This window comes from Trachurus japonicus, chromosome 20 (assembly GCF_045865225.1).
Source record: "Trachurus japonicus isolate A0001 chromosome 20, Traja_1.0".
Taxonomy (NCBI): domain Eukaryota; kingdom Metazoa; phylum Chordata; class Actinopteri; order Carangiformes; family Carangidae; genus Trachurus; species Trachurus japonicus.
The window spans coordinates 17,509,129-17,534,191 of record NC_140926.1 but is presented as its reverse complement, the minus strand read 5'-3'; the positions used below and the strand labels follow the sequence as shown (position 1 = coordinate 17,534,191).

Here is a 25,063-nt window from a genome sequence, read left to right as displayed (position 1 = left end):
GCCTGTAAAAACAAGAATATTGCATTCAAGGGTGATCCTATCATAAACAGAAATGCCAAAGTATCATGTCAAAGTCTAGGTTTCGGTGATTGTGGATGTTGTGCCTTTATTTTGAAGTAATACCAATCAAATTCCGGTGTGACTCTGATCATTTCTCTCACTTGTCGCCGTGTCTTGCTCCCATGGTTGCTCCAGACAAATTGCTGCGCCTGCGTATATGATGATTCATATTTCTGATCAAGGGCTGGGGGATGGTGTTGTTTCCTAATGATGACCGTGACCTCGTCATCATACCTCAAAAGGATGAATATGATTATCAGTGCTGCTGACGCAACATTAGTCCATGAAAGTTGATGATAAGTCAGTCAATCAGAAAAAATGTAAAACTGTCCCTTGCTTTCTGCTTTGTTTAAAATTCTCATATACAGCTTGTTTTTGAAGATCACTCCAAGTATGCCAAGTAGCCTATTATAATTTTTATGTTAGCCAACAGCCTAAAACCACTGTGATATGACCATCTCTCCACTTTGACCCTTAACCAGCCCACTCTGCCTCAGGGCATGGGACCAATAGCCTACAGACTTATATATCAACAGGTTTTTCTGAGCAATATCAACCTTATGCCTCATGGTGACTCCTGCTTTATAAAAGTATTTTGAAAATGTTAGGAAACCAATGTGGGAATAGTTTATGCTGCATATTCATAAATCAATAGCTCTATGTCATCATCACCCTGTCATAGATATTCACATGTACAGCATCCATGCTGTCTCTAAACCTGTCATTCCCTTCTTGACCAGCAGTCCTCCCAGAGCCTTCCACCTGCATGCACACCTGCACCTCATCTCCCATAATTAGTCACTTAGTATATAAAGCAGTCCATTAGCCACCACAGACTTGCTATTGTGCTTTATACCCTATATGATTGATTTTTTACCTACCTGCTCCTTAGTGAACTCCTTTGCCCTCTCTGACTGCCTGTGTGTTGCCAAGCTGGTATTTGAACAGACCTAGTAACCCTTTATTTGTTAACTCTGCATAATGCTCTACTTTTAGGCCCATACTACACCAATATACACACACACAAAGAGAGCACTTGGCTGTTGTAATGTAATGAGATGCAGTATTAATGTTACTAATCACACCTTTGCTTTTCCTGTTCTTAATGTCTTCTGGGAAAAATCTATTGTATATAACGCAAATTGTAGTTGGACGCAAATTGTAGTTGGATGTACAAATAAAAAGAAATAAAACTTTTTCAACACCTACAGCAAATACCGGTAGTAATTGAGTCCTGATTAACAATGGTTTATCGGAGTAGGATGTTAGTCAAATATGTTGTGTGCTTAGTTGCTCAGTAACTTGTCCCCTTCTTTTGTAAATGTACGTGTGTCGCACACATAGACTGTAAAGGGTCGCACATTGTTCTGTAGAAGGTTTATGTAGCCTTATCTCACTTAATGACTTCTTTTATTTCTCATGTTGTCACCTATTATGCTTGCGATTACTATTTTTTTGCACAGCAGTGTTGTAAAACAATTTACTTTATGATTTAACGGGGGATTTCAGTGACTATTTAAAGTTACTTTAGTTGGATTTTCACACTCCTTTCCATGGAGTCAGTCTGGGGTCACATGAAAGACATAAGACAATGAGACAGCCTAAAGCACATGACATCAAATATTGACATTTTTATACATCTATTTTTTGCATTTTGTATGATATTTAATGAATAAATAAAAAGATACCTATTTAGTTATTTTGAAACCACTCTCCCTTGCCAACAACCTTTGCATGACAGTGCAGAAGTTGTATATTTTACCAATGTAAATGGTCACAATTATGCACCTGCACAGAGTTAGAGGGACCCCTAGTGGTAGTGGTGATATACTGCTACTGCTACTGAAATCACCTGTTTTTTGTGTGTGTTTTTTACAGTCTATGGAAATCACAAGTTAAAGCTATTAAATATTATGATAATTACCACTCTTTATTTCTTTCTTTCTTTCTAAAATATAAATTACAATCACACATTTTATCTGCCTGATGTGTAGGTCAGGTTGGCTTTCACTTCCCCCCCCTCCTCGGTTGGGACTGCACTGATAAACCACCATAGACATGTCTATGTGATAAACTGCCACCAAACAGTTTCCACAGATTACATGGATATGTGCGGTCATAGCTGATTAATGCAGTGTGCGGCCGGTGGTTGGAGAGTGGACATGTCAGTCACGGAGCAGCAGCGTGGATTTGCGGGCGGCTGCCTCCGTGTGGAGAGGCCGGTCTCCCTCCGTGTTGATAGGCTGGTTTGTTGTTGATGTGCTGTCAATCTCCCAAGTCAGAGGGGGGAGAGGTCAGTGCGGCTAGCATAGCAGGATACAGCTGCACAACCACCCAGGAAGTCTACAAAGTTGCTTATTAGCATTAATTTCATTTTGTTTTGGTTTATTTTTCTACAGTAAAGTTGAAACAGCGGTATGAGTTCTGCTGTCCCTCCGGTAAGATGCATGTTACCAGCCTGACTTTGACAGCACAGCACACTATGCAGTTACATTAGCCTGCTAGCTGCTTTAGCTTTAGCCTGTCTCTGCTAACACCTAGCCCGTCCTGCTAACGCTGTTTGTTGACAACCCTCACTGTACCAAACATATGACAACATCACCGGGGTTAGCTGTAGGCTAGCTCGCTATCTCTTCTTTGGTTTGAATCCGCTGAGTTCACAGTGAATAAATGACGTTTACGCTGACACAAGCTAACCAACTAGTGAAAACTTCATGAGTCGACATTAACGTGGAATAAGAGAGTTTAAAGCGAAACTGCAGGTCAGCTCCATGCATAGTTACTGAGGGGCAGACAAAGAGAAATAAATGTGTCAGGCGCTATATCTGTATTAAAACACGGGCAAATATATCCTGATAATAATTTAATAATCAAGCCAATCCCGGATTAAAAACAATAATTAAATAATACATAAAATGCACTAGATAGCTAGAAAATGTCTATTACAGTCAATGTTGATTGGGTAAATTGCCACACTGCAAAACCCCTAATAATATACACGCCTTAAAATAAAATGAAATAAAATAAAAATGAGTGACTATGATATGAGAGGTGTTATTTCTTAAATGCATTACATTACAGGTGCATGCATACCAGTAGATAATATTATATGTTGTAAAACAGTAGTGCAGGAATACTGCACACTGTCCTCACATACTGATGTAGTTAAGTAATTGATTATTTAATTTGATGCTGGCATTGCATTCCTACAAACCTAAAATATAAATAAAACAGGTGCTAAATGAGACCACAGACCTTTAGCAAGGTTAAAAAGGCTTAAATGTAATTTAGACTACTGTACAGTTATGATAATAGCCAGATTCCCTGAATGTTACTGAAGTTGTGAAGACACAGTCAACCATACAAACTGCACAGCAGCAGTTTATTTCTGTAGTCACTGATAAGGGGTAAACAAACCAGCACAAAGGTGGCTGGACAACCATTGTTTACAATGCGGTTTGGATTTGTCAGACAGCTGCCAAGTGATCTGTGTTTGATTTTGTTTTGCAGACTATTGGGGAATTATTCCTCATCCTCAGCGAGATGGGTTTCACAGAGGAACAGATCCAGGCGGCTATGCAGGCGGGGCATTTTTCTGTGCCAGAGGCAGCTGAATGGTGAGTTGACCCAGCATTTCTTTTTTACTCGCGTCCATGTTGTTGTTACCATCCACTGATGTTATTTCTCTTCTCTTTTTTCTTTTTTTTTAAAAGGAAAAACATTTCAATAAACATCATACCTCTCTCATATGTTAATAGGCTCTTACAGGGTCAGTATCCACGGCACAAGTTGGTCAAGCAGTCATCGCAGCCAACTGAAACAGCATTTTCTGCTTTCAACCCACCCAAAGAGGCAGCAAGCACCTCAGGGTCACGCACATCTCCCACTGACAGTAACGGTATGGCACCAAGCCATTTTGGCTCTACAGTATCAAAGTTGTAAGATTACTGTACTACAAATAGACCAGATGATTAAGCATAGCTTTGTTGTTATCTACCTTTGTAAAGACTTCCCTTTAAGTGTAATTTCATATGTAAATATATTCTATGTTTATAATATCCTCTTAATAAGACATTGTTTTCATATCAGTTACCTTGAAAATGGTGTAAAGGAATGGATGGACCAGGAGACAGAATGATCTCATTAGACTGTCTCTGCCTTTTAACAGCATCTCCTTCATTGGTGCTGAGACCATCACAGTCATGCAGCCTGTCCCCAGAACCACTACCAGTTGAGTCACGGATCAAACAAGACAAGAGTGACTTTGAAGAACAAGAGAGACAACGCGTGGCTCAGGAAGCCAGAGCAGAAAGAAGACAAAAGAAACAGGTCAGCAGTAGTGAAACAGAAGGACTCCTGGTACCAAAACAGTCTGAACTCAGCCGGACTGGCAGTTTGTTATCACACGGAGCACAAAATCTTTTAGGCCAAGGGTCTAATTTTCAATCAGAAAAAGAACATCCTGTCTTGTGTGTTTTTGTGCTGCCAGGAGCGTGAACTGGTGTTAAAGCGGATCGCCGAGGATCGGAAGAGCTTGCAGGAAAAGATCCAGACCAGCGCTGGTGCAGACACGCCTGCTCCCAGTAGTCAAGCGCAGAAGCTTGGAGGAAAGATCCAGACTAATATTGATAACAACTGCATCCTAATGGTGTGGCTTTTTCTGTTTTACAGATGATGTGCGTTACAAATATAAGCAGTAAAATGACAGTATCGCAGTCTAAACTTCATGTACTTGTGTTTTGCCACAGATTCGGCTGCCCTCCGGTGAGTCAATGCGAGAACGCTTCCCAGCCGATGCCCCTCTGCGCAGCGTGGTGGAGCACATCACCGGACGGCACCCCTCCCTACCCTCCTTCTCTCTCCTCCAGGGTTACCCTCGGAAACGTTTTGGGGAGGCGGAGCTTGCTTGCTCGCTGCGCTCTCTTGGCCTCACGCCCAACGCCGCACTGTGTATTCAGACCACTCCTCCGGAAACACCTCAGGAACCCCCGAGTCCTGCAGAGTCGCCCTTAGCAGAGCTGAATAAGCCATCTCCGTGTGTTGTGCCTCCTCAGCCTCATATCCCTGTCCTGGAGGGGGCAGGAGAGCAGAACCCCCCTGGTCTGCCCCCTCCGTTACCCAACCAGCTGTGGGAAGAGGCCGTGAATTATGCAGGGATCCCAGGAGCTGCTCATTCACTGGCTGAACCATCTCACTTTTGGGGTAAGAATTACATATTTATGTATTTAAAAAAAAGTTGAAAATGAGTAAGACATTACTGTCTCATGGTTGTATGTCTCCACAAACCAGTTAAAGGGATACTTCACCCAACATTGATAATTCACCAATTGTCTACTCACCATCATGCCAAGGAAGGGTTCGGAGAACTTTCGGAGTCATCAAAACTCTTTTGGAGTTCCAGGGGGGGTCCGGCTGGCAACAAATTTCCATATAATGGCGGCTGATAGTGCTCACTTTTAAATCGTCCAAAACACAAACTATGAAACATCCAAATACCTCCATACTGCTCGTCTGTACTGACCCAAGTGTCCTGAAGCTGCCACATGAAAAAGTTCCCAATGGCTGTGCGAGATGCACAAGATTTGCTGTGAGATTTTCTTCTGTGTTTACATCATACATCCAGTAGTTTCCAACGACAAACGAACATCTCGCAGCGAATCTTGCGCATGCACAAAAACATCAACAGAGCCACTGGGAGCTACTACTACAACAAGGCTAAAAACAGAGATCAAATTAATTTTTTCTGAACAACTTTTTCATGTGGCGGCTCAAGGACACTTGGGTCAGTATGGACGAGCAGTATGGAGGTATTTGGATGTTTCATAGTTTGTGTTTTGGACGATTCAAAAGTGAGCACTATCCGCCGCCATTATATGAACTGCGAAAGTTCTCCAAACCCTTCCTTGGCATGATGATGAGTAGAAAATTGGTGATCGCTTTAAGGAGCAGGTCACAATCACTGTTTGAATATAAAATGTCATAATTTTCATGGATATTTATGCTGTATTTTGTCATAATTAGTGCACATATGTAAAAACACATGATTTTAACGAAGGAGCAGACTTTTCCCTCCATCGTAGAGTTGTGAAGTGGAGGGAGCTGCTGGGTCTTGAAGGATTTCTCATGTGGTGTAAAATGTTTTGTTTGGCAAATTGTCTCAAATTAAACGCTTCAGTACCCATAAGCCTCTGCTCACCAGCTCTAGTGAGGTGATTTAATTAAAGCTGCAGACTGTGAGTTCAGTTTTCTCACAAGTATAAACCTCCTGCCTCTGCCTCTGCTCACCGTTAGCGAGTGTGAAGCTTAGTGAACTGGTGGTTGTTGTCATGTTTATACAGACAAGCCTGTAGCTTTTTATTTTCCTCGTCTGATGTACTGATGACTCAACTGGGGAATTTCTTAACCCTTCCGGCCATAGAAAGGCTCCAACTATGAGTCACCTAACGTTAAGGACACAGTGACTTGCTGTTTTTCCTTCAGGAACATTACAGTTCCAGTCCGTCAAGATATCAGATACTGCATATGCTCAAATAGTTCAACAAACCAGAACACTGCATATTGTTTACACTTCATCCAAATAGCTGTTTAGTCTTTGGATGACATGTCTGATGCTCAACAGGACGAGGCCAGAGGATGGTTGTTGGTGATGTGGAGGACGCTGCTGGCATAGAGGTTGATGAGGAACAAGAAGCAGAGGAAGAACCACCTCACATGCTCAACGGTACTGCTCTCTTTGTCCTACAGACTCCTCATCACTCCCTTGACCTACATTTTGCTTTCTTTTCCCCTTACCCCTCCCCTCCTCCTGCTCCCACTTTTTTTCTTCCATGAAGAACTTTTTGTTCTCTCCAGTCAGAAACAGAGTGCCGCGCACTGTCGCTCTCGTTGGACTAACTGTCACTCCCTTTCATACTGTACATTGCTGACGTGTACAGAACCTTCCACCCACTGACCTACTCACTCATATGTAACAAAGATTAGGATTAGGAAATGCAGGTGAATGCCCCTTTCTGTCAAACATACAGTGCAGAGGGTCAGAGCTGCCGAGTCCCACCAGTGAGAAAGTATGAGTTCCCTAAGTGCTTATAACCGATCAGCAAATCAAGTTCGGCCTTTCAGTCCACATGGTTGTGATATAGTTTTCTGAACATGAGCCAGGCCACAAGAGTGAAAGCAGATCATTCACAGTTGAAGCCAGTCACAGGAGAATCAAAGATCTAGAGCAGAAGATGCTTATTATCAGAGGTGTGGGCTTTAAAAGGACTTGCTCCTTCTTTTTTCTCGCATAGACAGTGACAGTAAAAATGATTTGAAAAATGTTATACCATCAGGCCTATGACTTTTTTTTTAAAAACTTAAGCAGTTGGTTTTTATGTCATTTTGACTTTGTCATGATGTCCCTCATGGATTACAGTTTTCACTTGTGTGTGATTCCACAGGAATGCCAAGGCTGCCTTTCTTTCCAGAGAACAGGTTTAGAGGAGGATTTGAGCCCAGGCATCACTGGCCAGAGCAAGGCAACCGACTCAGGTATGTGTCTAGACGGATATATTGCTAAGTGCCTTGCAGCTGCTTGTGAGGACTCATTGTGAAAGTGCTTCTGGATCAGGCTTAACTACGATAAAGTGATGTAATGTTATCCTGAAGAATCCTATGATGACACTTATGAGCTACAACCATGCTACTAGCTCTGTGAGGCTGCATCTCGGCTCAGTGGCTACGATGTCTAATAAAATGCAGTATGCGTGTGGAAGACGGTTGTGTATGTGTTTTTCAGGGAGGCTCCGGCAGAGGACCCTGCCGAGCATGAAGATGCAGAGGGTCGGGTGGCGCCCATGGCTGCAGGTCAGGCAGCGGTGGAGCGTCTTCAGAGAGCCGCGCAGCAAGAAGACCCCCGTGCCTCCCAGGGACAACCCTCCCCACCTAAAAGACCCTTCAGGACACCGAGCGTGCCATCCCTATGTGCCTTGGCTACCCGCGCAACTGTGCACCTCATGACTGGTGAGAAACCACATCAGTGAGAAGTCGCCTAAATTGATTTCACAAAAATATGTGTTTACTCCCTGTACTCATTCATGTCTCTCTCTCTGTCTCTCTCTCTCTCTCTCTGTGCCTCAGCTCCCAGCATGCAGTACAGCAGCAGTCTGGCGTGCCTGACCCCGGAGCTCGCCGAGCTTCTTCTCAACCACATGTCCCGCGAAAGGCTCCTGCGTCCACGCACCCTGGAGCTCTTCTTCGGCTGCCCATTGCAGAAATTTGTACTTAACTGCTACCCTTACTCCACCAACGAGCTCCTGCGCCAGTTGAGAGCCTTTACGGCACTGAAGCACCTGAGTCTCGTCAACTCGCCTCTCATTACTGGTATGAAATGAATTTTCGGTTCTTTTGCAACAAGTTTGGTCAGTGTCTTGTCTGTGCTTCTTCTCATGAACCTCCTGAACATGTGTTCTGTCCAGACTCGGGTCTGTCAATCCTGTCCAGCCTGGTCAAACTCCAGCACCTCAACCTCGCCTCCTGCAGCAAACTGACTGACTCCTGTCTGCAGCACATCAGAGGTTGGGCTTTCCTCACTCTTACAAACAAGGCTCAGACTGTTGTTATTATAGGAGGATAACACATTATGCAACACCACTTTTACCAGCATTTACAGTTACGTGCAAGAATGTCAGATCCCGACATAAGCTGCTCTAACCTAAGTACTAGTATTTAGCGTCAAATGGAGTTTTGCCTTTATAATTTTGTCACATATTTCTCCATCTCTGTCTTTAAGGTTTGAAGAGTCTCTGTTTCCTGTCCCTGGACCAGACTAAAGTGAGCGATGCGGGGATGGTGCTTTACCTGCAGTCGGCTCCATCCTGTCTCTCTCAGCTTAGCCTGAACCAGACGGCGGTGACGGAAGCCACGTTGGTAGTCCTCCCCAGCTGTGTGCCGCAGCTGCGACTTCTCAGCATCAAGCAGACCAAGGTGCGTCAGCTCTTCTAGCTCAGTGCATGACACTGTTTTGTCTCAGTTAAGCAGCGTAGTTTCTCTCATGACATTTCCTCATCGTGCTGTGTCTTTATTTCCTCAGGTTGAGGACGTCTCAGCCCTGGCACAGCTGCTCAGCCTGCAGACTCTCAACCTGGACGGCACAGGCGTGACAGAGGCGTCGCTCAAATACCTCGCCACCCTGCCTGCCCTGTCGTCCCTCAGTCTGGCAGGAATTCCTGTTGCTGACGGCAATCACGCCCTGCAGATCATCTCAGGTCTGTAAAAAGGAAGGGACACTCAAACACTAGAGGACAAAACGGAATAAAATGGTACAAGTCTGTGTTGAATTGAAGTCTTAGTGACGTTTCTACTTCCCCTCCAGGTCTAAAGTTGACTCACCTCACCCTCCCTGGACGACACTCTGTGAATGACGGCGGGTTGTCGTTCCTGTCTGGTCTGTCTCTGCTCTCAGAGCTGGACTTGACAGACTACACACAAGTCACAGACCAAGGAGTCCAACAGCTCTCCAACATGACAAGGTCACTCACATAACTAAGTGTACAGGTGCATCTTAATAAATTGTAATATCATGGGAAAAGTCCATTTCCAGTAGTTTAAGTCAAACAGCCCCAACCAAGTATTGAGTGCATGTAGATGGACATACTTTTCAGAAGGCCAACTTTTCCATTTGAAAAATGTGTTTATAAATGGGTCTTTTGTAATGCTGCTCTACCTTACCTACTAAACAGCTGTTTGAGTCTGATAACAACAGCCATGTTGACAGGAATATTGTTTCTCCTCTGCAGGTTGAAGAAGCTGTCACTCAGCAACACTCAGGTGACAGATGCAGGACTCCCCTCTCTGCGCCGTCTGCAGGAGCTGCAGGAGCTGTGTTTGGACCGGACAGCAGTCACCAGCCGAGGAGTGGCTGAGCTCATCGTGTGTCTGCCGCACCTGCAGGTGACGTCACTGCTGCTATCTGAGCTGAGCACGGGCGTCATTTTAACCCTTAAAGCAACACTATGTAGTTTCCGAACACGGAGAGCCTAAGTTGCAGCTGGCGCGACCCTGCTCAGACTGCACGATTCATCCTATTAACCGTTTTTCTACCACTTGAATGTGTTTAGAAACATTAAGGCTGAGAAACTACACAGTGTTGCTTTAAAGGGATAGTTCAACATTTTGGCAAGTTGGCCCATTGCCATAATCCCTATAGTCATAGCAGTAGGTTTGTTGCTTTTATTTGTCGGTGCAATTGCAGAGACTGCTTGCAGAAAAACTGCCCCTGACAGGAACGCGCATCAGCGGTTTTACATGAATTTACCTCGAAAACAACTCTGTCTCATAACGTTATGTTATTATCTCATAGCGTGGTGAACGAACCTACTCCTAAGATTATAGGGATTATGGCATTATTATTATTGCCAAAATATTGAACTATCCCTTTAAGTGATGATATTTATGGGTTAAATGAAAAGACACGACATTCATCCCAGAGTTACTGTTATGTTGAAGGATTTTAATGGATCCAGGGGTCTGTTCATTTGATCATAACTGTGATCACAGATCTATATTGCATATGTATTGATGTCGTAATGGTCTGTGTTGTTTAGGTGTTGGGGCTTGCCAGCACTCAGATCGGAGACACGGTAGTGAGGAGGGGTCTGATCCGTTGCAATCAGCTTGTGAAGCTTAATCTCAGCCGCACACGGATCACAGACCACGGTAAGTTGGCACACTCGAACCCACTGACCTTTTCTTTATCTGACTCCAGCTAGACATATACATGAAGTCTTTCGCCTGCTTGAACAAATGTCAACGTGTTTTTGTTTTTTTCCCTCAGGTCTGAAGTTTCTCAAACACATGCATCTGGGTCAGGTGAACCTGGACGGCACCGGTGTCAGCCTGATGGGCATCGCCAGCCTCCTCTCCCTCACCAACATCAGCAGCATTCGCGCCAGCAACACTCGCGTCGTACCCCCCGACGAGGTGTCGGACGAGGAGTGGGAAGCCCAGTGAGCATCGATCCCCTCAGGTGGTCCACGCGTTACCTGCACCTGAGCGCGCCTCCGACTGCTGCTGCCCTCTTCTGGCCCCTGGAACGTGCTGCCACTGGGATCCCCTGGGTACAGCATGACCGAAAACACTCCTTCAACTTGCACTGTTTTCAACTGCAGCTAGTGCCACTAATCCGTCAATCACGCACGCTAAGTTGAAACCTTAAACGAGAGCCTTGTGTTTAACAGTTTGGCCATTTAACGTTTACATATTTAGAGTCAATCAGTATTTACTCGCATACACTGCAGCCCTTTGTCCACCTGACAAACTCTGTAGCTTTAAAGCTTTATGTGCAGCCTTATAGGTTGGAGATAACTGTGTTTCTCCTGGTTGGCACTTTTTGAGTTGACTGGCAGAAATAAAACTTTATGTTGAAAATGTAACATTTAACACAGCATGTATTTTCAGTCTGTAAGAACTAATAGACTGATTTCTCTAGAGATGAAATGACAGCATAATTAACAAATTTGTCAGTTCAACCAAATATGGTTGCTGAAGTTTTGGGGAGATGTGTAGGCAGATAATGTCTTCCACTCATCATTTTGCCCATTAGTATTGGAACTAACTTTGAATTTTCAGCAGTAATAAGTTCATATTGGATTTAATAGAATTAATTGCCAGCTGGAAAAACCACTGGATGTTAATTACAATTAGGTTCAACTTTTGTTTTTCTTTGTTTGAATATTTGATCATGTTTGTACATGCAACCAACACTCTTGCAGGCATGATTGATTTTGAAACCTATACAGATGTTTGAGAGTTGCAAATCTTTAATGTTGGTATTGGGTGAAAATCATGTCTCTGTCAGCCGTGTGATAATAAAAATCTCAATATTCATACAAACACTATGACATAACCTCTGATGGAGAAAAGCAAAAGCTGTCAGCTCATGTTTGAGCTGCTTTACATTTACCCCAAAAGTTCTAGATGCGTTAGCCATTGAATGCATTAATGCCCAGTACATCTCTGTTCCAGTTTCACCTGAATGCAGCTTTTTTTTTTGAAGGACCTTTAAGGAGACTGGCAGATTTATGAGAATTGTTTTTTTTTTAAGTTTGGGAATCACACCTGTATGGATACTAGTTTTCAGAAAGCCACAAGTCACCTAAGAATTTAGTGTCTGTTAATTGCATCCTGGAGATGCATTGGCCTCAGTTAATATTTTGTAAATGGCTTTTGGATTACTTTGTTAGTTTGCCAAGAAATGCCAATATTTTTTTAGGACAGCCATTTTCAGTTACCTGGACAACTGGGAGAGGAGTGTAGAGTGACTGTAATGAGGTAGGAGCTATGCAGCCATGGGGCTCAAATCAGAATCCAAAGCAACTTATCACTTCAAGTTCTGTCCTCTTGTTTACAGAGATGTAAAATAGTTTATTTTCCCTAAAAGCTTTTGATTTGTGGATAAAAACACTGTATTCATTGAGTTTAAAATGAATAAAGTCTTCTCAGTCTAAATATGCTGTTTTTATGTTCTGTTTATTCATTGATACCTTTATTGCATTACATTGTTAAATAAGGCAGAACTGCTTTTACACAGACAAAAAAGTCAACTTTTAAATATCATAAAATATGACCTAAAAGCTGCTGCATACATGTTGGGATAAAACAGAACATTTGGAAAAATAAAACTTTTCTATGAAGACAGCACAATGGAATGCATTCCAAAATGCACTGAGATGCTTCAGGTGTATCAGCCAATCAGAGTGCAGCCTGAGGTGAAGGGAGAGGAGGGGGTTGGGCCGGGTTCAGCATGGTGCAGAACTGTCAAACCGAGATGGAAATACAGTACAACATGTACAAGAGACGTGTCCAATAAGATGCATAAGAGATCGTTTCAGTTCTTGTTGGGGACATTTCCTGCAACGCAAACCCTGCTCGTCCCTTCAGGTGCTTGCAGGACAAAATACATGATGCAAGTAAAGGAGTGGCTCAGAGTGATATTGGTTTAGATGTCATGCGCTTGTTGCTTTTCAATCCTTGTTTTCAAGTGCTCCTTGTATGCCAGGATGTCCCTATTCCACTTGGTGATGGTTTGATTCTCACACACCCAGATCTCCTGAGCCACCTGGAGGAGAGAAGAGTAGCATGGTGTTGTTAGCAACAGAGTTCACGGCATATCTTTGGTTCACAGCTGTTTTTCCAATTAAAAAAATCAATCCTTCAAATGATGCCTACCTGCTGAATGAGCCTGAAGTCGTGGCTAACCAGCATCACGCCGCCATCGAACTCGTTGATGGCTTCTGCTAATGCGTCAATGGTCTCGATATCCAAGTGATTGGTGGGCTCGTCAAGGAACAACATGTGAGGGTTCTGCGAGGCCAGCCAGGCAAAACACACCCGGCACTTCTGGCCATCCGACAGGTTCCTGATTGGACTGACCTGGAGGACATTAAGTGTCGGGTAAGAGACTGGTGCAGACAAAGACAAAAAAGGAAAGACACGGCATCATCCGGAATTTCTTAATCCCACCTGCTGTTTTCCTGTCAGACCGTAGCGACCAATGATCTTTCTCATCTCCTCCTTTTCTTTGATCTCGGGGAAACACTTCATCATGTACTCCAGAGGAGACAGGTCCAGCTCCAGCTGCTCTGTCAGATGCTGTAACATAACACATACAGAGGAGACATTTCATTTTTCCATACAAAACTACTTCAGAAAAACAGTCTGACCAAGGTCTACTGTGCTTATGTTCATGTAAGGTGTTTTAAAGATAAATGTTTGGCATGAAGGGTTGGGGGAAAAAATTAGAGACAGCATTTTACCTGATGATATCTGCCAATCTTGACGTGAGAATTTTTGCGGATCATGCCATCGGTGGGCAGGAGCTACAAAGAGAAAGAGTATTAAACTTTAATATTCTGGAGAGAAAAAAAAAAGCTGGTTCCTGCAGAACACCTGGAAGCTGCACTACACCCACCTCTCCCATCAGCAGCTTCAGCAGCGTGGACTTCCCTGCTCCATTGGGCCCCACCAGGGCAACTCGTGTATCCAAGTCAATACCAAACTCCAGGTCTGTATATATGTGTGGCTACAGGAAACATGAACACATCAGTGAGACTGAGAAATAAATCCATACATCAGTGTGTAGAGTCTGTCCATCCTGCATGATTAACTAGACTCACTGTGTTGTCGCTGTACTTGAAGCTCACGTTCTGAACCATGATAACCGGAGGAGGGATCTTCCCACAGGGAGGAAAATAAAATGACAGAGTCTGTGGGGACAGATGGAAGAATTAGCATAATTACAGTAAATGCATGTGTACCCCGCCCAGTGGGTCAGTTTTGAAACCTCTTTTAGAAGCCCATCAATAACCGACTGTGTTACAGTACCTTGTCATTCACAACTCGTTCAGTCAGGCCTGACGCCACCATCTTCTGCAGTGTCTTCTCTTTGCTCTGTGCCTGTCGTGCCAGTTTGGCAGAGCCGTGACCAAATCTGGCAATGTAATTCTGGAGGAGAGCGACACGACAATGAGACTTGATTCTATGAATAGAATAAACGCATAAAGACTGTAGAAAAATTCAGCCCATGTTCAGCTTAGAATGCAAAAGGAACCAGAGGGTTTTACCCTTTGTTAATTGGTTTTGTGGTAGTTTAGACCAAACATTAGCCACATTAAGAGAATGGCCTTTGCTGCATCTCTACTCTTTCTCTCTTGAATACATTTTTATTAAATTAATTTTCAGTTTCATTTTCATAATTCATTTATTTAGCTTCCCATTACTTGCAGTGAAAGTTTCCCACCACATGGTGTCCCCCATTTACCTTCATGTGTGCTATCTGGTCCTGTTCCCAGTTGAAGCGCTTCATCTGGTTCTCTTCCAGCTCCTCTCTGGTCTTCACATACTGGTCATAGTTACCCTTAAAATAAAAATAGAGTTGCACAGTCATCCAACAGGCAGCTCTGACACAATTAGTAACAGCCAACCCCCGACTTCCTTCTTTAGCGTGATGAGATCACAGGGGGGGCGGACAGAGTCCATTCATGATACTTTTTAAGACATCCCAGGGATGCTAAGGCAGTTTTCCTCTATGGCTCTAAGGCTGCTTAATTAAGTGTTCTTACCGTGTAGTATTTCAGTTTTCTCTGATGTAGGTGGGTGATGTTGGTGCACACACCGTTCAGGAAGTCTTGGGAGTGTGAGATGAGCACAAGGATTCGCTTGAACCTGACAAAGACCCATCAGGTTGATTAATACTCCTCTCCATCCATGTTTGGACCATTTAAGACAAGAAAGTGTGAACTTACGACTTGAGCTCCTCTTCCAACCACACACAAGCATCCAGATCTAAGTGGTTAGTGGGTTCATCCAGCAACAGCATGAAGGGCTTGATGAACAGAGCTCTGCAAAAATAATCGTAATTAATTACAGATGAATTTACTGAAATCTTTTCAAAACATTCCCTGCGATTCTGTAAGAAAACATCTTAATTTGACAGAAAAACGTGAACACTGTGGCCTACATTAAGTTGGTGCAAGACAAAGCTCTGCTGTAAGCACATTTAGCTGCACTTAACTGCACAAAGAAGCTTATACACAATGTCACTGAATGGTGCAATACTAAGTCCTTTGTCTGTACCTGGCCAGAGCAACACGCATCCTCCATCCTCCACTGAAGTCCTTCATTTTCTTCGCCTGCATAGCAGCGGTGAAACCCAAACCGTGGAGGATTCGTGAGGCTCGCACCTCTGCCTTGTCTGCATCCAGCTCCTCCAGACGCTCATACAGCTCCATCAGCTTCTCACACTCAGCTATGCAGGGAAAGAGACAAATGTTTACCAATAGTGACATCAAGTCAATATTTTTCTTTGTTGCATGTCTGTTTGCTTTGAGTTTTGCATTTATTATTACATGGTCTATCACATATAACTCACAGTCCTCATGGGCAAGTCTCTCTGCCTCCTTTTCCAGCATAATCCTCTGTTCATCAACCTCCATAACACACTGCAGAGCCGACTTCTCGCTGGGGGGCATTTCCCGGGTCAAGTGGTAAATATCTATGTGCTCTGGAATAGGAATCTCACGATGCCCAATGGCTGACAACAGCATGGATTTTCCTGGAGAAAGGTAAAAAATAATATTAATAACAATAATATTTGTTGTGGTCTTTGCATACAAGAAATCTCACTCTCGCTTTGGGGATCTGATAAAATTAGCAAATCATAACATCTTCAAGTGACAGTGAGGAATTAACAGTAAAGACAAGTGCTGTTTGTCATATTAAAAGTGCAAGGAAAGACTGAAACACCTTGTTAACATGTATAATGCAACTCTGAATTGTAGATATTACCGACTTTGAATGCCGTGTGCCATGAGGAACCACTTACCTGTGCCATTAAGTCCAATGAGACCATAGCGTCTGCCCGAGTTGAGCTCCAGGCTGGTGTCTGCTAGCAGCTCCTGCCCATGGAAGGTGAGAGACAGACTGCTGATGTGGACATCAGTGCTGTTAGGGTGTGAAGCGAGGACACCTGTCACGGCCCGTGCCTCTGTCTTAGCAAGCTCAAACTCATCCAGCTCCTTGGTCAAACTGACAATATCTGTCAAACCAAAAACACATTTTTGTATATTTGTGAATTCAGATAGAGGTTAATTCAGTTCTTACAGTTCACCACAACCAAACCTAAAAGGGTAATATTTATTCAAAAGATCAGTACTCCTCTCACCATTGCTCTCTGCTCCATTACGCTGGGTCTCTGTCTCTGGTTGTTCACCGTCCCCATTTTCATCGGTTTTCTTGGTGCGCTGACGGGCTTTGGCAGCCTCCTTCTTCTTAGCTGCCTTCTTCTTGGCTAAATCGGATGGCATGGTTGTACAAAGCTACTCGAGTTGGAAAATAAAACGGGGAGAGAAGGCAAATATAGATCAGCTGTTATACTCTCTACGAATATACTAAATAACGTTTAGATTCTCAGTTACTAAGGCATTTCGCAATTCTGTAATCACTCATATTTCATCATTATTAAAAGTACGATTACATGACCAATGGCTTACATAAGGTAGCGTAACAGTTACGAGAAAACTAGCGGCGTCAAAATTGCCGGTGTAATCGATACACAGTTGTTTTTTTTCAAAGGATTAATGTTATTAGAAAAAGGCCTAACACGATCAACGGCACAGCCTGAAGGGATGTGATGATGATGGTGGTGGCAGTGCTAACCGAGACCGCATTTTAGTTCCTTTCAATCCCACCTGCTCTCACGTTGGGCTCTTCACATGATGGAGCCGGGTAGTAAAAACTGTTAGCAGCTAACGCTAACTAATGCCGCTACCGGTAACGGTAAAATGTCACTTTTCAGAGATTGATCGATGACAATACTCAGATAATAAGGTCTGTGGATCGAGTGAGGCTGTCACGTGTGAAAGGCCCAACCATACCATTTTTCTTTTTACAAAGTGCCCGTTGTCTGCGTTAGCCTCGTGGCTAAGCTAACAGCTAAGTACAATTAACAGGCCTGTGCCGCTAAAGCTAACGTGACGCAAGGCCCAACTCGCTACGCCAAGCTCAAAAGACGGCTAATTCGGAGGGTAATAAATATTTTCCGGCTCAATTTTTCTCCCCCACATTGACCTGTCATTATTATCCATTTGAGTGGTAGTTGTCAGGCGACGTTAATGCCCCTCTTACCTGGTTTTAATGTGACTGGTCTCCGGAGCACACCGACGTCTCGTGTCCGCTTTTCGCCGGGTGGATGTAGCCGTTCGACCGTTCGACAAACCGCCAGACGAACCATATATGGGCAAAGAGGGCGGCGAGAATTCCAGAGCCCTCCCCTTCTCGTGGGACTGCAGTAAAACACCGGTTTACTCCCATATTAGTAAAAGACTTAATTTATCAATGGTAAATCGGTGTAATGATGCATTATTGCTAGTTATCACGCCTGGCAATGAAATGAAAGATGGTTTTGTGAGAAAGATACACTGTTAAAACTCTGTGTCAAGTTTACATGCACTTTTTTTTCACATAATCATGGACAGGATGGATGGGGCTTACTACAAATTTAGCTTTACAATTTTTTTTTTTTTAAATCAATCTCAAATGTATTTTCACATACAAACCCGAACACACAATCCATCTTCTGGAGTATTACTAATGGAAGATAAACATTTAAATAATGAGAGAAAACAAAATGTGCAGAGATAACCCAATTAAATAAAACAAATGAAATAGTGCTGCACTAGTTATCCATTAGGATTGCATATGGACCTGTATTGTTCAATAAAACCCTAAAGTGGCAAATAATTGTATAAACATCTGAATGTCAAACAGATGCATAAGTAAAATAAATTAAATATGTTGCTCTTTTATGGCCAAAAATTAGATTGTTAAAGTTTTAGATCTTAATTGCTTTCATTTGTACTCATTTGCTATGAAGTGTTAAACAAAATGCTTGTATTTTTTTTTTAATTTTTCACAGATAACAATTAGATTTTCGGATAGATAGATAGGCCAGGGTTGCCAGATAGTGCGAAAAATATCCCCCACTATACATTTTTCCTTATATGATTAGCGGGAGAAATTACCCACCGGGAGCTGACCCCCACGCTCCCGTCCTGTGCTCGCGCCCCCCTGGGAGAGTGTCCAGGGCGCGACCCCCGGTTGAGAACAACTGTTCTAAAATAACAGGACAAAAAAAAAAGTATTTTATTTTTTACCAGTGCACAGAATACAAATAAATAAATAAATAAATTTTTAAAGCTCATAATGATAAACCAAATCTCCAGTTTTTGGGCGTTAGGGTAATGGGTAATAACGAAATATGTATATTGGGGCGTCAGGGGCCCAACAAAAACAATTTGCCTAAGGACCTTGTCTGAAGTTAATCCGGCCCTGGTCATAAAGATCCATACGGTATTGATACCGGTTGATACAGGCCGCCTACACACACATTATTATGATTATACATATACATTTAAAATTTAATTTTGCAGCTGTAGTCTTGGTTGTTGTGTATTTTGTGTGTTTTTTATATGTAGCACTGACAGGTCCCGTAGTCAGTCAGAGGTGGTGATGCTGCTGCAGCTGCACACAGGCTCAGTCAGTGAAGATGATGAGGCTGCAAACGACGTGAGAGAGAGAGGGACGTTATTTCTACTCTGTGCATGTGGCACTCAAATTTTTTTTTTGAGGAAGTAAAAGAAGCCGAAGAACATGGACGACGTTCATATGCCTCCGCTTGATGGCTTTTTTACCTGCACCACGGAGGAAAAGGGGGATCTACGGCTTCAAGTCAGTGTTGGAGGAGATGAACCGAGAAGCGACAGATCTGCACTAAAACAACGGAGGCGATGCTAACGTGCTAACACGCCAGCTGCTCTTTGATGTCTGTTTCTCCGACACATACTGATGTACTGTTAGGGATATAATTGCTCATTAATCGACATGAAGCTTTAGACTCCTCTCGCTTTTGACTTTGTTCCCTTATTACTGGATAACTACACATTTACAAACTCAAATGTTCAACCTTACCAGGTGACATTTCGTGTCTAGCTACATTAGTTAGCTCACTTTAGTGGAAGTAACTTAGCTATTAGCGTTTACGCTAACGGTTACCGGTAGTCAAAATTAGTCCAGCTAATTAACTTAGCCTTCGCTCAAAAAGATAATGTATGCCCGGAGTATCTGTACACGGTTTACATAACAATGACGGGCACAGCCAGCTTGGCATATTAAACACCAGCACAGTCACATTATAAAACAATGGTGTGCGCTTATTTGCAATTAATTCATCTTTAAAACAGAAAAAACTAGCTCATAACGTTAACTTAGCATCAGGTCTCCCATTAGCTGTATCCAGAGATGAAGCTAAAGATAAAACTGTTGGTGTTTTAATCAAGTTATCTCGGTGGTAACGCTTTTAATATATACTCTTTTACTTGTTAAAAACTTAGTAACGACTGTCTCACCGGATGAGACTGAGGAAAGAAACACTATGTGATGTTAAAATAAGTTTTTGTTGTCAGTGACTACAAGTTATTTTCTTCCAAACACAAGAGCATTGTTGACTAAAATGTGCTAAAAACATAGGGGCAGAAAAGTTCACACGTCTTCAAATGCTCTGTACAGTGTAGGTGGTGAATTTGTTTTCCAGTCCAGCTTCATAAAGTGGAGCTCATTAGTGCCAGACATGCGTCTTTCCTCGTTTTTGGCCCTGTTCAGGCCTGCTTTACCCCTTATCCTCGGGCTGTCTCTGGGATGCAGTCTGAGTCTTTTAATGGTGTCCTGGACGCAAGGGGACACCGACGACTCCTGCAGGGACGAGCTGGGCAATGGGGGGCTCTTTCTGGGCAGAGGAGATGCCCAGAGAGGATCAAGGGATGGAGCTGGAGATGAAGACTTCCAGCCACGTATAGTGCCCTATCACAAAGACCCCAACAAGCCTCACAAGAAAGTCCTCAGGTGAGTGTAGCAGTCATGTCTTTATCACATTTTCCAAACACCACCACCACTCTCCATAATCTAAATAGACCGAGGGGAAATTAAGAACGTTTTGTCAGACTAGTGGGACTAGTTAGACCGATATGTTGTGAACTGATGAAGCCCCTTGGATAAGAGGCGAAACGTCTTCCCTAGACAAATACAAGTCCATTTGCCTTAAGATTCAGTTTGTTGCCCAGAGATAACGATGACCTGGATGAATAAGAATATCCATAGACAAAACTAGAGATTATTTAATTTTAAGAGATTTATATTTGATTATCAATCCTCTTTTTCAATAAAGTTAAACTGCCCTCTAAATTAGAAGTTGTATTGGTGAAATTTGCTTTTGCAAATGTGGAGCAGCTCAGATGTAAAATTGAGGATTTTTTCATTCACAAATTCATAATTCAGTTTCCCACAGCTGTTTATTAACTGGAAAAGCTTATCTTTGAATATTTTTAGAAGCTCATGTTTTTGTCTGTTGCAATCTGTGTTTGTTGTGATAGAAACATCCTGTCGAAATTATTCTGTTTGTGCTTTTTTTCCCCCAACCTCTCCAGAACTCGATATATCCACACTGAACTGGGCATCAGAGAGCGACTCCTGGTGGGTGTACTGACCTCTCGGGCCACCCTGAACACGCTGGCCGTGGCGGTGAACCGCACAGTTGCACACCACTTCCACCGCACCTTTTTCTTCACAGGCCTGCGCTCCCCCAAGGTGCCCCACGGCATGACCGTGATCGCCCACGGCGACGACCGGCCGGTGTGGCTGATGTATGAGACAGTGCGTCACCTCCACCAGCACTACGGTTCAGACTACGACTGGTTCTTCTTAGCCCAGGATGACACTTACATGCAGGCGGATCGTCTGTCTGAGCTGGTGGGCCACCTGAGCGCGGGTCAGGACCTGTATATGGGCCGTGCGGAGGAGTTCATCGGCGGGGAGGAGAAGGCGCGATACTGCCACGGGGGTTACGGCTATCTGCTGTCTCGCAGCCTGCTGGCCCGTCTGCAGCCGCATCTCGACACCTGCCGTAATGACATCCTCAGCGTGAGGCCAGATGAGTGGCTGGGTCGCTGCATTATTGACTACCTGGGTCTCAGCTGTGTGGAGGTGCACCAGGTAAAAAAGAGAGACAGACTAGTACATGAGTATCAATAGAAATATGCATGGAAATTATAAAAATGTAATTTTACGGTTTCATTGATAGAGCATCCTTTTTAACACTTAGTTTCCTTATCTATCTCACAGGAGATGACCTATCGCTACTTTGAACTGGGGAAAAACGCAGATCCAGAGCGTGAAGATAGCATGCAGTTCAAAAATGCCTTCACAGTCCATCCCATATCAGAACCAAATCTCATGTACCGCCTTCACAAACGCTTCAGCCAGATCGAACTGGAGTGGACTTATCAACAGATCCAACAGCTCCAGGTTTGTTACGCTCAGCAGCATTTTTTCACATCGAGTAACAGCTTATCTGATGGGATGACAACCAGTGAGCTGCCAAAGTGATTCATTTTGTGTACACTATTTGTTCTCCTCTCCACCACACCCACATTTTGAACCAATACCGAAATTCCTGACGGATACAATATTTAAACATGGGTGAAAGCCAACGAGAGTGGTTGGGTGTCTTGCTGAGACATGAAATGTTTCATTCCAGTGTCATCTTATCATGACTATGTTGTGCAGGAGAATCCTCATTATGTAGGTAAGGGAACTGGTAATGACAGTTCATTAGAAAGTGCTGACATGCCTTAAAACATAGTTACACCACCAAGCACTCAAATGTGCCACATGTTTAGACTGCACCTTTCACTGGGTCTTTTTCAGCTTTTATAGCACATACGATAAATTCTTGTCCTCTCATCAGATGCAGATCAGTAACCTGAGCGACCGGACACCAGAGGGTAAGGCTGGAGTCACGTGGCCAATAGGAATCAACGCCCCCTTCAAACCCAAAACCCGTTTCGAGGTCATAAACTGGGAGTACTTCACAGAAGAGCACATTTACTCGTGCGTCGACAGCTCGCCGAAGTGTGAGATCAAAGGGGCGGACCGCGCCGACGTCAGCGCAGTCCTGGAGATCGCAGTGGAGCGCCTGAACGAACGTTACCAGCCCCAGCTCCGCTTTCGCAAACGCCGTCTACTCAACGGGTACCGGCGCTTTGACCCCACGCGGGGCATGGAGTACATGCTGGACCTCGCCCTCGAGGCCTACACCCAGAAAGGCCACAGTCAAGTCATTGTAAAACGGGTCAACCTGTTGCGGCCCCTCAGCGCGGTCGAGATCATCCCCATGCCGTACGTGACGGAGGCGACGCGGGTGCAGGTCATCCTCCCCGTCACCGCCCAGGACCAGGACTACGTCAGTAACTTCTTGGACATGTACGTGATGAACACTCTGGACACCCACGACAATGTCTTACTCACGTTCTTGTTCATATACGACCCGTTCGACGCGCAGCGAGTCAGCCAGACCGACGTGTTCGCCGGCATCAAGGCCATGATCGGCGAGGTGGAGAAACGCTACGGGGACGTGAAGATCCCCTGGATCAGCGTGAAGACGGAGGTGCCCTCGCAGGTCAAGCTGATGGACATCATCTCGAAGAAGCATCCGGTGGACACACTCTTCTTCCTGTCCAGCGTGTGGACAGAAATCAACGCGGACTTCCTGAACCGCTGCAGAATGAACGCCATCAGCAACTGGCAGGTCTTCTTCCCCATCCACTTCCAGGAGTACAGCCCGGCCGTCATGTACCGCGACCAGCAGCCCTCTGCCGCCTCCTCCTCCTTCGCCTCGGAGTCGCTGCGTGACGGCCACTTCGACCGCCACGTCTTTGACGAGGCCTGCTTCTACAACGCCGACTACATGACGGCGCGGACCAAGATGGCCGCCGACATCCTGGACAACGAGGAGCTGCTGGAGAGCATGGACGTGTACGACATATTCGTCCGATACTCCGGCTTGCACGTGTTCAGAGCCGTGGAGCCGGCGCTGATCCAGAAGTACGTGCGGCGGGCGTGCAACCCGCGGTTCAGCGAGGACATCTACCACCGCTGCGTCCTCAGCAACCTGGAGGGCCTGGGCTCCCGCTCGCATCTAGCAATGGCTCTGTTTGAGCAGGAGCAGGCCAACAGCACCTAGAGGTCGCCGAGATCCAACCGGGATGACGCGAGAAGCCTCACACACACTGCCGGGATGAACGGATACTGACGCAGAATAATGTGAATTATAATATGGTACATTTACGATCCATACACTGAAATTCTTACACTTGTATTTGGCAGAACGATGACAATTGCTGACACATCAACAAGAGTCGGTGAAGCTCGAAAGTCGTACACCCCAGCTGAAAATCTCCTGTGACTCATGAGTCTGTGTCTTTGAATCTGTCATGTCTAGACCAATTATGAGTCATGAAAGTGTCGTCTCACTTAGCTCCCTGAACGTGGACTACAGACATTCACAGAATATAGATGAGCTGTTGTACTCCTGAGGGTGACGTATACTCACAGGAGCCCAGGAACAATATTTATACTCCCATTAAATATATGATCTTCCATCTTGAAATAATAAATGAACAAAAGCCTTCATTGTAAAGAAATGATTTAAGAAAAAGAAACTTGAGCCATAAGTCTTCTTTGTGAAGATGTTTAAAATGATACTGGAACAAGCTGGAGCCAGTGGCTGCCTTTCCTTTAAGATACATTCTGTTGTTGTTGTTTTTTTTAAAGATGTATTAAAGAGCGATATTTCTGCCGTGAGTCGTTCCTTCATTCATCCTGCCGAGTCTGAGTGTCATTAGACAGAAAGACAACTGTTTATAAGATCTGTGTGTGTGTGTGTGTGTGTGTGTGTGTGTGCAGCATACTTGGACAGTTATTCCTGGAGGTATATGTTATCTGCTTGGCAGAGCTGAAAAAAGGCAATATGGCAGAAAAATCCAGCAGCCACTACTGATGGTGTGCTCATATTGAGAATAATGCGTCTTGTAAGTCTTTCCCAGTTTGCCTCAGAGCTAGACTGCAGAGCCCCGGAGGCAGTGAACAGTTTGTTCCGAAGCGGCCCGGCCCCGCCTCGTCTCCTCACATTAAAGTCAGTGATTCTCCACCCCTGCCTGGGCCTCCCTGGGCTTTTGGCGAGTATTCTGTACACATATGTCTTTGGGGAGAGAAGTGAACCCAGTGCCCAGTGGGAGGGGTCGCGTCTCTACCTTCGCCCAAGGTCCGCCGGTGGTGTGGGTGGTTAACCTTCACAGCGAGATGGTTGAACATGCTGAATGGCTCACTTCACACAGCCTCCTCCTCCTCCTCCTCCTCCTCTAAAGGGGTGAGACAAGCCCCCTCCCCCCACCCACCCACCTCCCAACAAAACTTCCCCATGTGAACAGTGGAGCAGCAGAGTGAAAGAGGCTCTTTCTGAGGTGGGAGCGGGACTGCAGGCAGGCAAGCGCCACAGAAAGGCCTACACCTGCTTCCTTGTGGTGAGGTCAGTGAACAATAAAAAGCCTGTCTGCCACCTCTGACAAACGCTTCACTC

At 44.4% G+C, this 25,063-nt stretch overlaps 3 protein-coding genes across 3 annotated transcripts; 2 read left to right on the top strand and 1 right to left on the bottom strand.

The window, feature by feature from the left end:
- Positions 1-2,346: 2,346 nt before the first annotated feature.
- On the top strand, positions 2,347-13,024 carry LOC146966771 (uncharacterized). Its single transcript, XM_085762785.1, has 17 exons — positions 2,347-2,498; positions 3,571-3,677; positions 3,819-3,958; positions 4,229-4,389; positions 4,550-4,708; positions 4,809-5,262; positions 6,680-6,781; positions 7,500-7,590; positions 7,838-8,061; positions 8,179-8,421; positions 8,517-8,615; positions 8,831-9,024; positions 9,131-9,305; positions 9,413-9,569; positions 9,837-9,990; positions 10,644-10,755; positions 10,874-13,024. Exons 1-17 carry the CDS (start codon positions 2,478-2,480, stop codon positions 11,047-11,049), a joined length of 2,769 nt encoding a protein of 922 aa, XP_085618911.1. The 5' UTR covers positions 2,347-2,477; the 3' UTR covers positions 11,050-13,024.
- abcf2b (ATP-binding cassette, sub-family F (GCN20), member 2b) lies at positions 12,549-17,793 on the bottom strand. The gene is made up of 15 exons (XM_085762786.1): positions 17,722-17,793; positions 16,760-16,913; positions 16,421-16,633; positions 15,968-16,150; positions 15,673-15,844; positions 15,342-15,437; positions 15,159-15,261; positions 14,858-14,953; positions 14,422-14,541; positions 14,214-14,303; positions 14,009-14,119; positions 13,854-13,916; positions 13,561-13,689; positions 13,267-13,470; positions 12,549-13,156 (listed from the first exon to the last, which is right to left on the bottom strand). Exons 2-15 carry the CDS (start codon positions 16,899-16,901, stop codon positions 13,037-13,039), a joined length of 1,842 nt encoding a protein of 613 aa, XP_085618912.1. The 5' UTR covers positions 16,902-16,913; positions 17,722-17,793; the 3' UTR covers positions 12,549-13,036.
- Positions 17,794-19,220: 1,427 nt separating this feature from the next.
- Positions 19,221-24,345, top strand: chpf2 (chondroitin polymerizing factor 2). Its single transcript, XM_085762784.1, has 4 exons — positions 19,221-20,493; positions 21,075-21,639; positions 21,769-21,951; positions 22,394-24,345. Exons 1-4 carry the CDS (start codon positions 20,222-20,224, stop codon positions 23,666-23,668), a joined length of 2,295 nt encoding a protein of 764 aa, XP_085618910.1. The 5' UTR covers positions 19,221-20,221; the 3' UTR covers positions 23,669-24,345.
- The last annotated feature ends 718 nt before the right edge of the window (positions 24,346-25,063 follow it).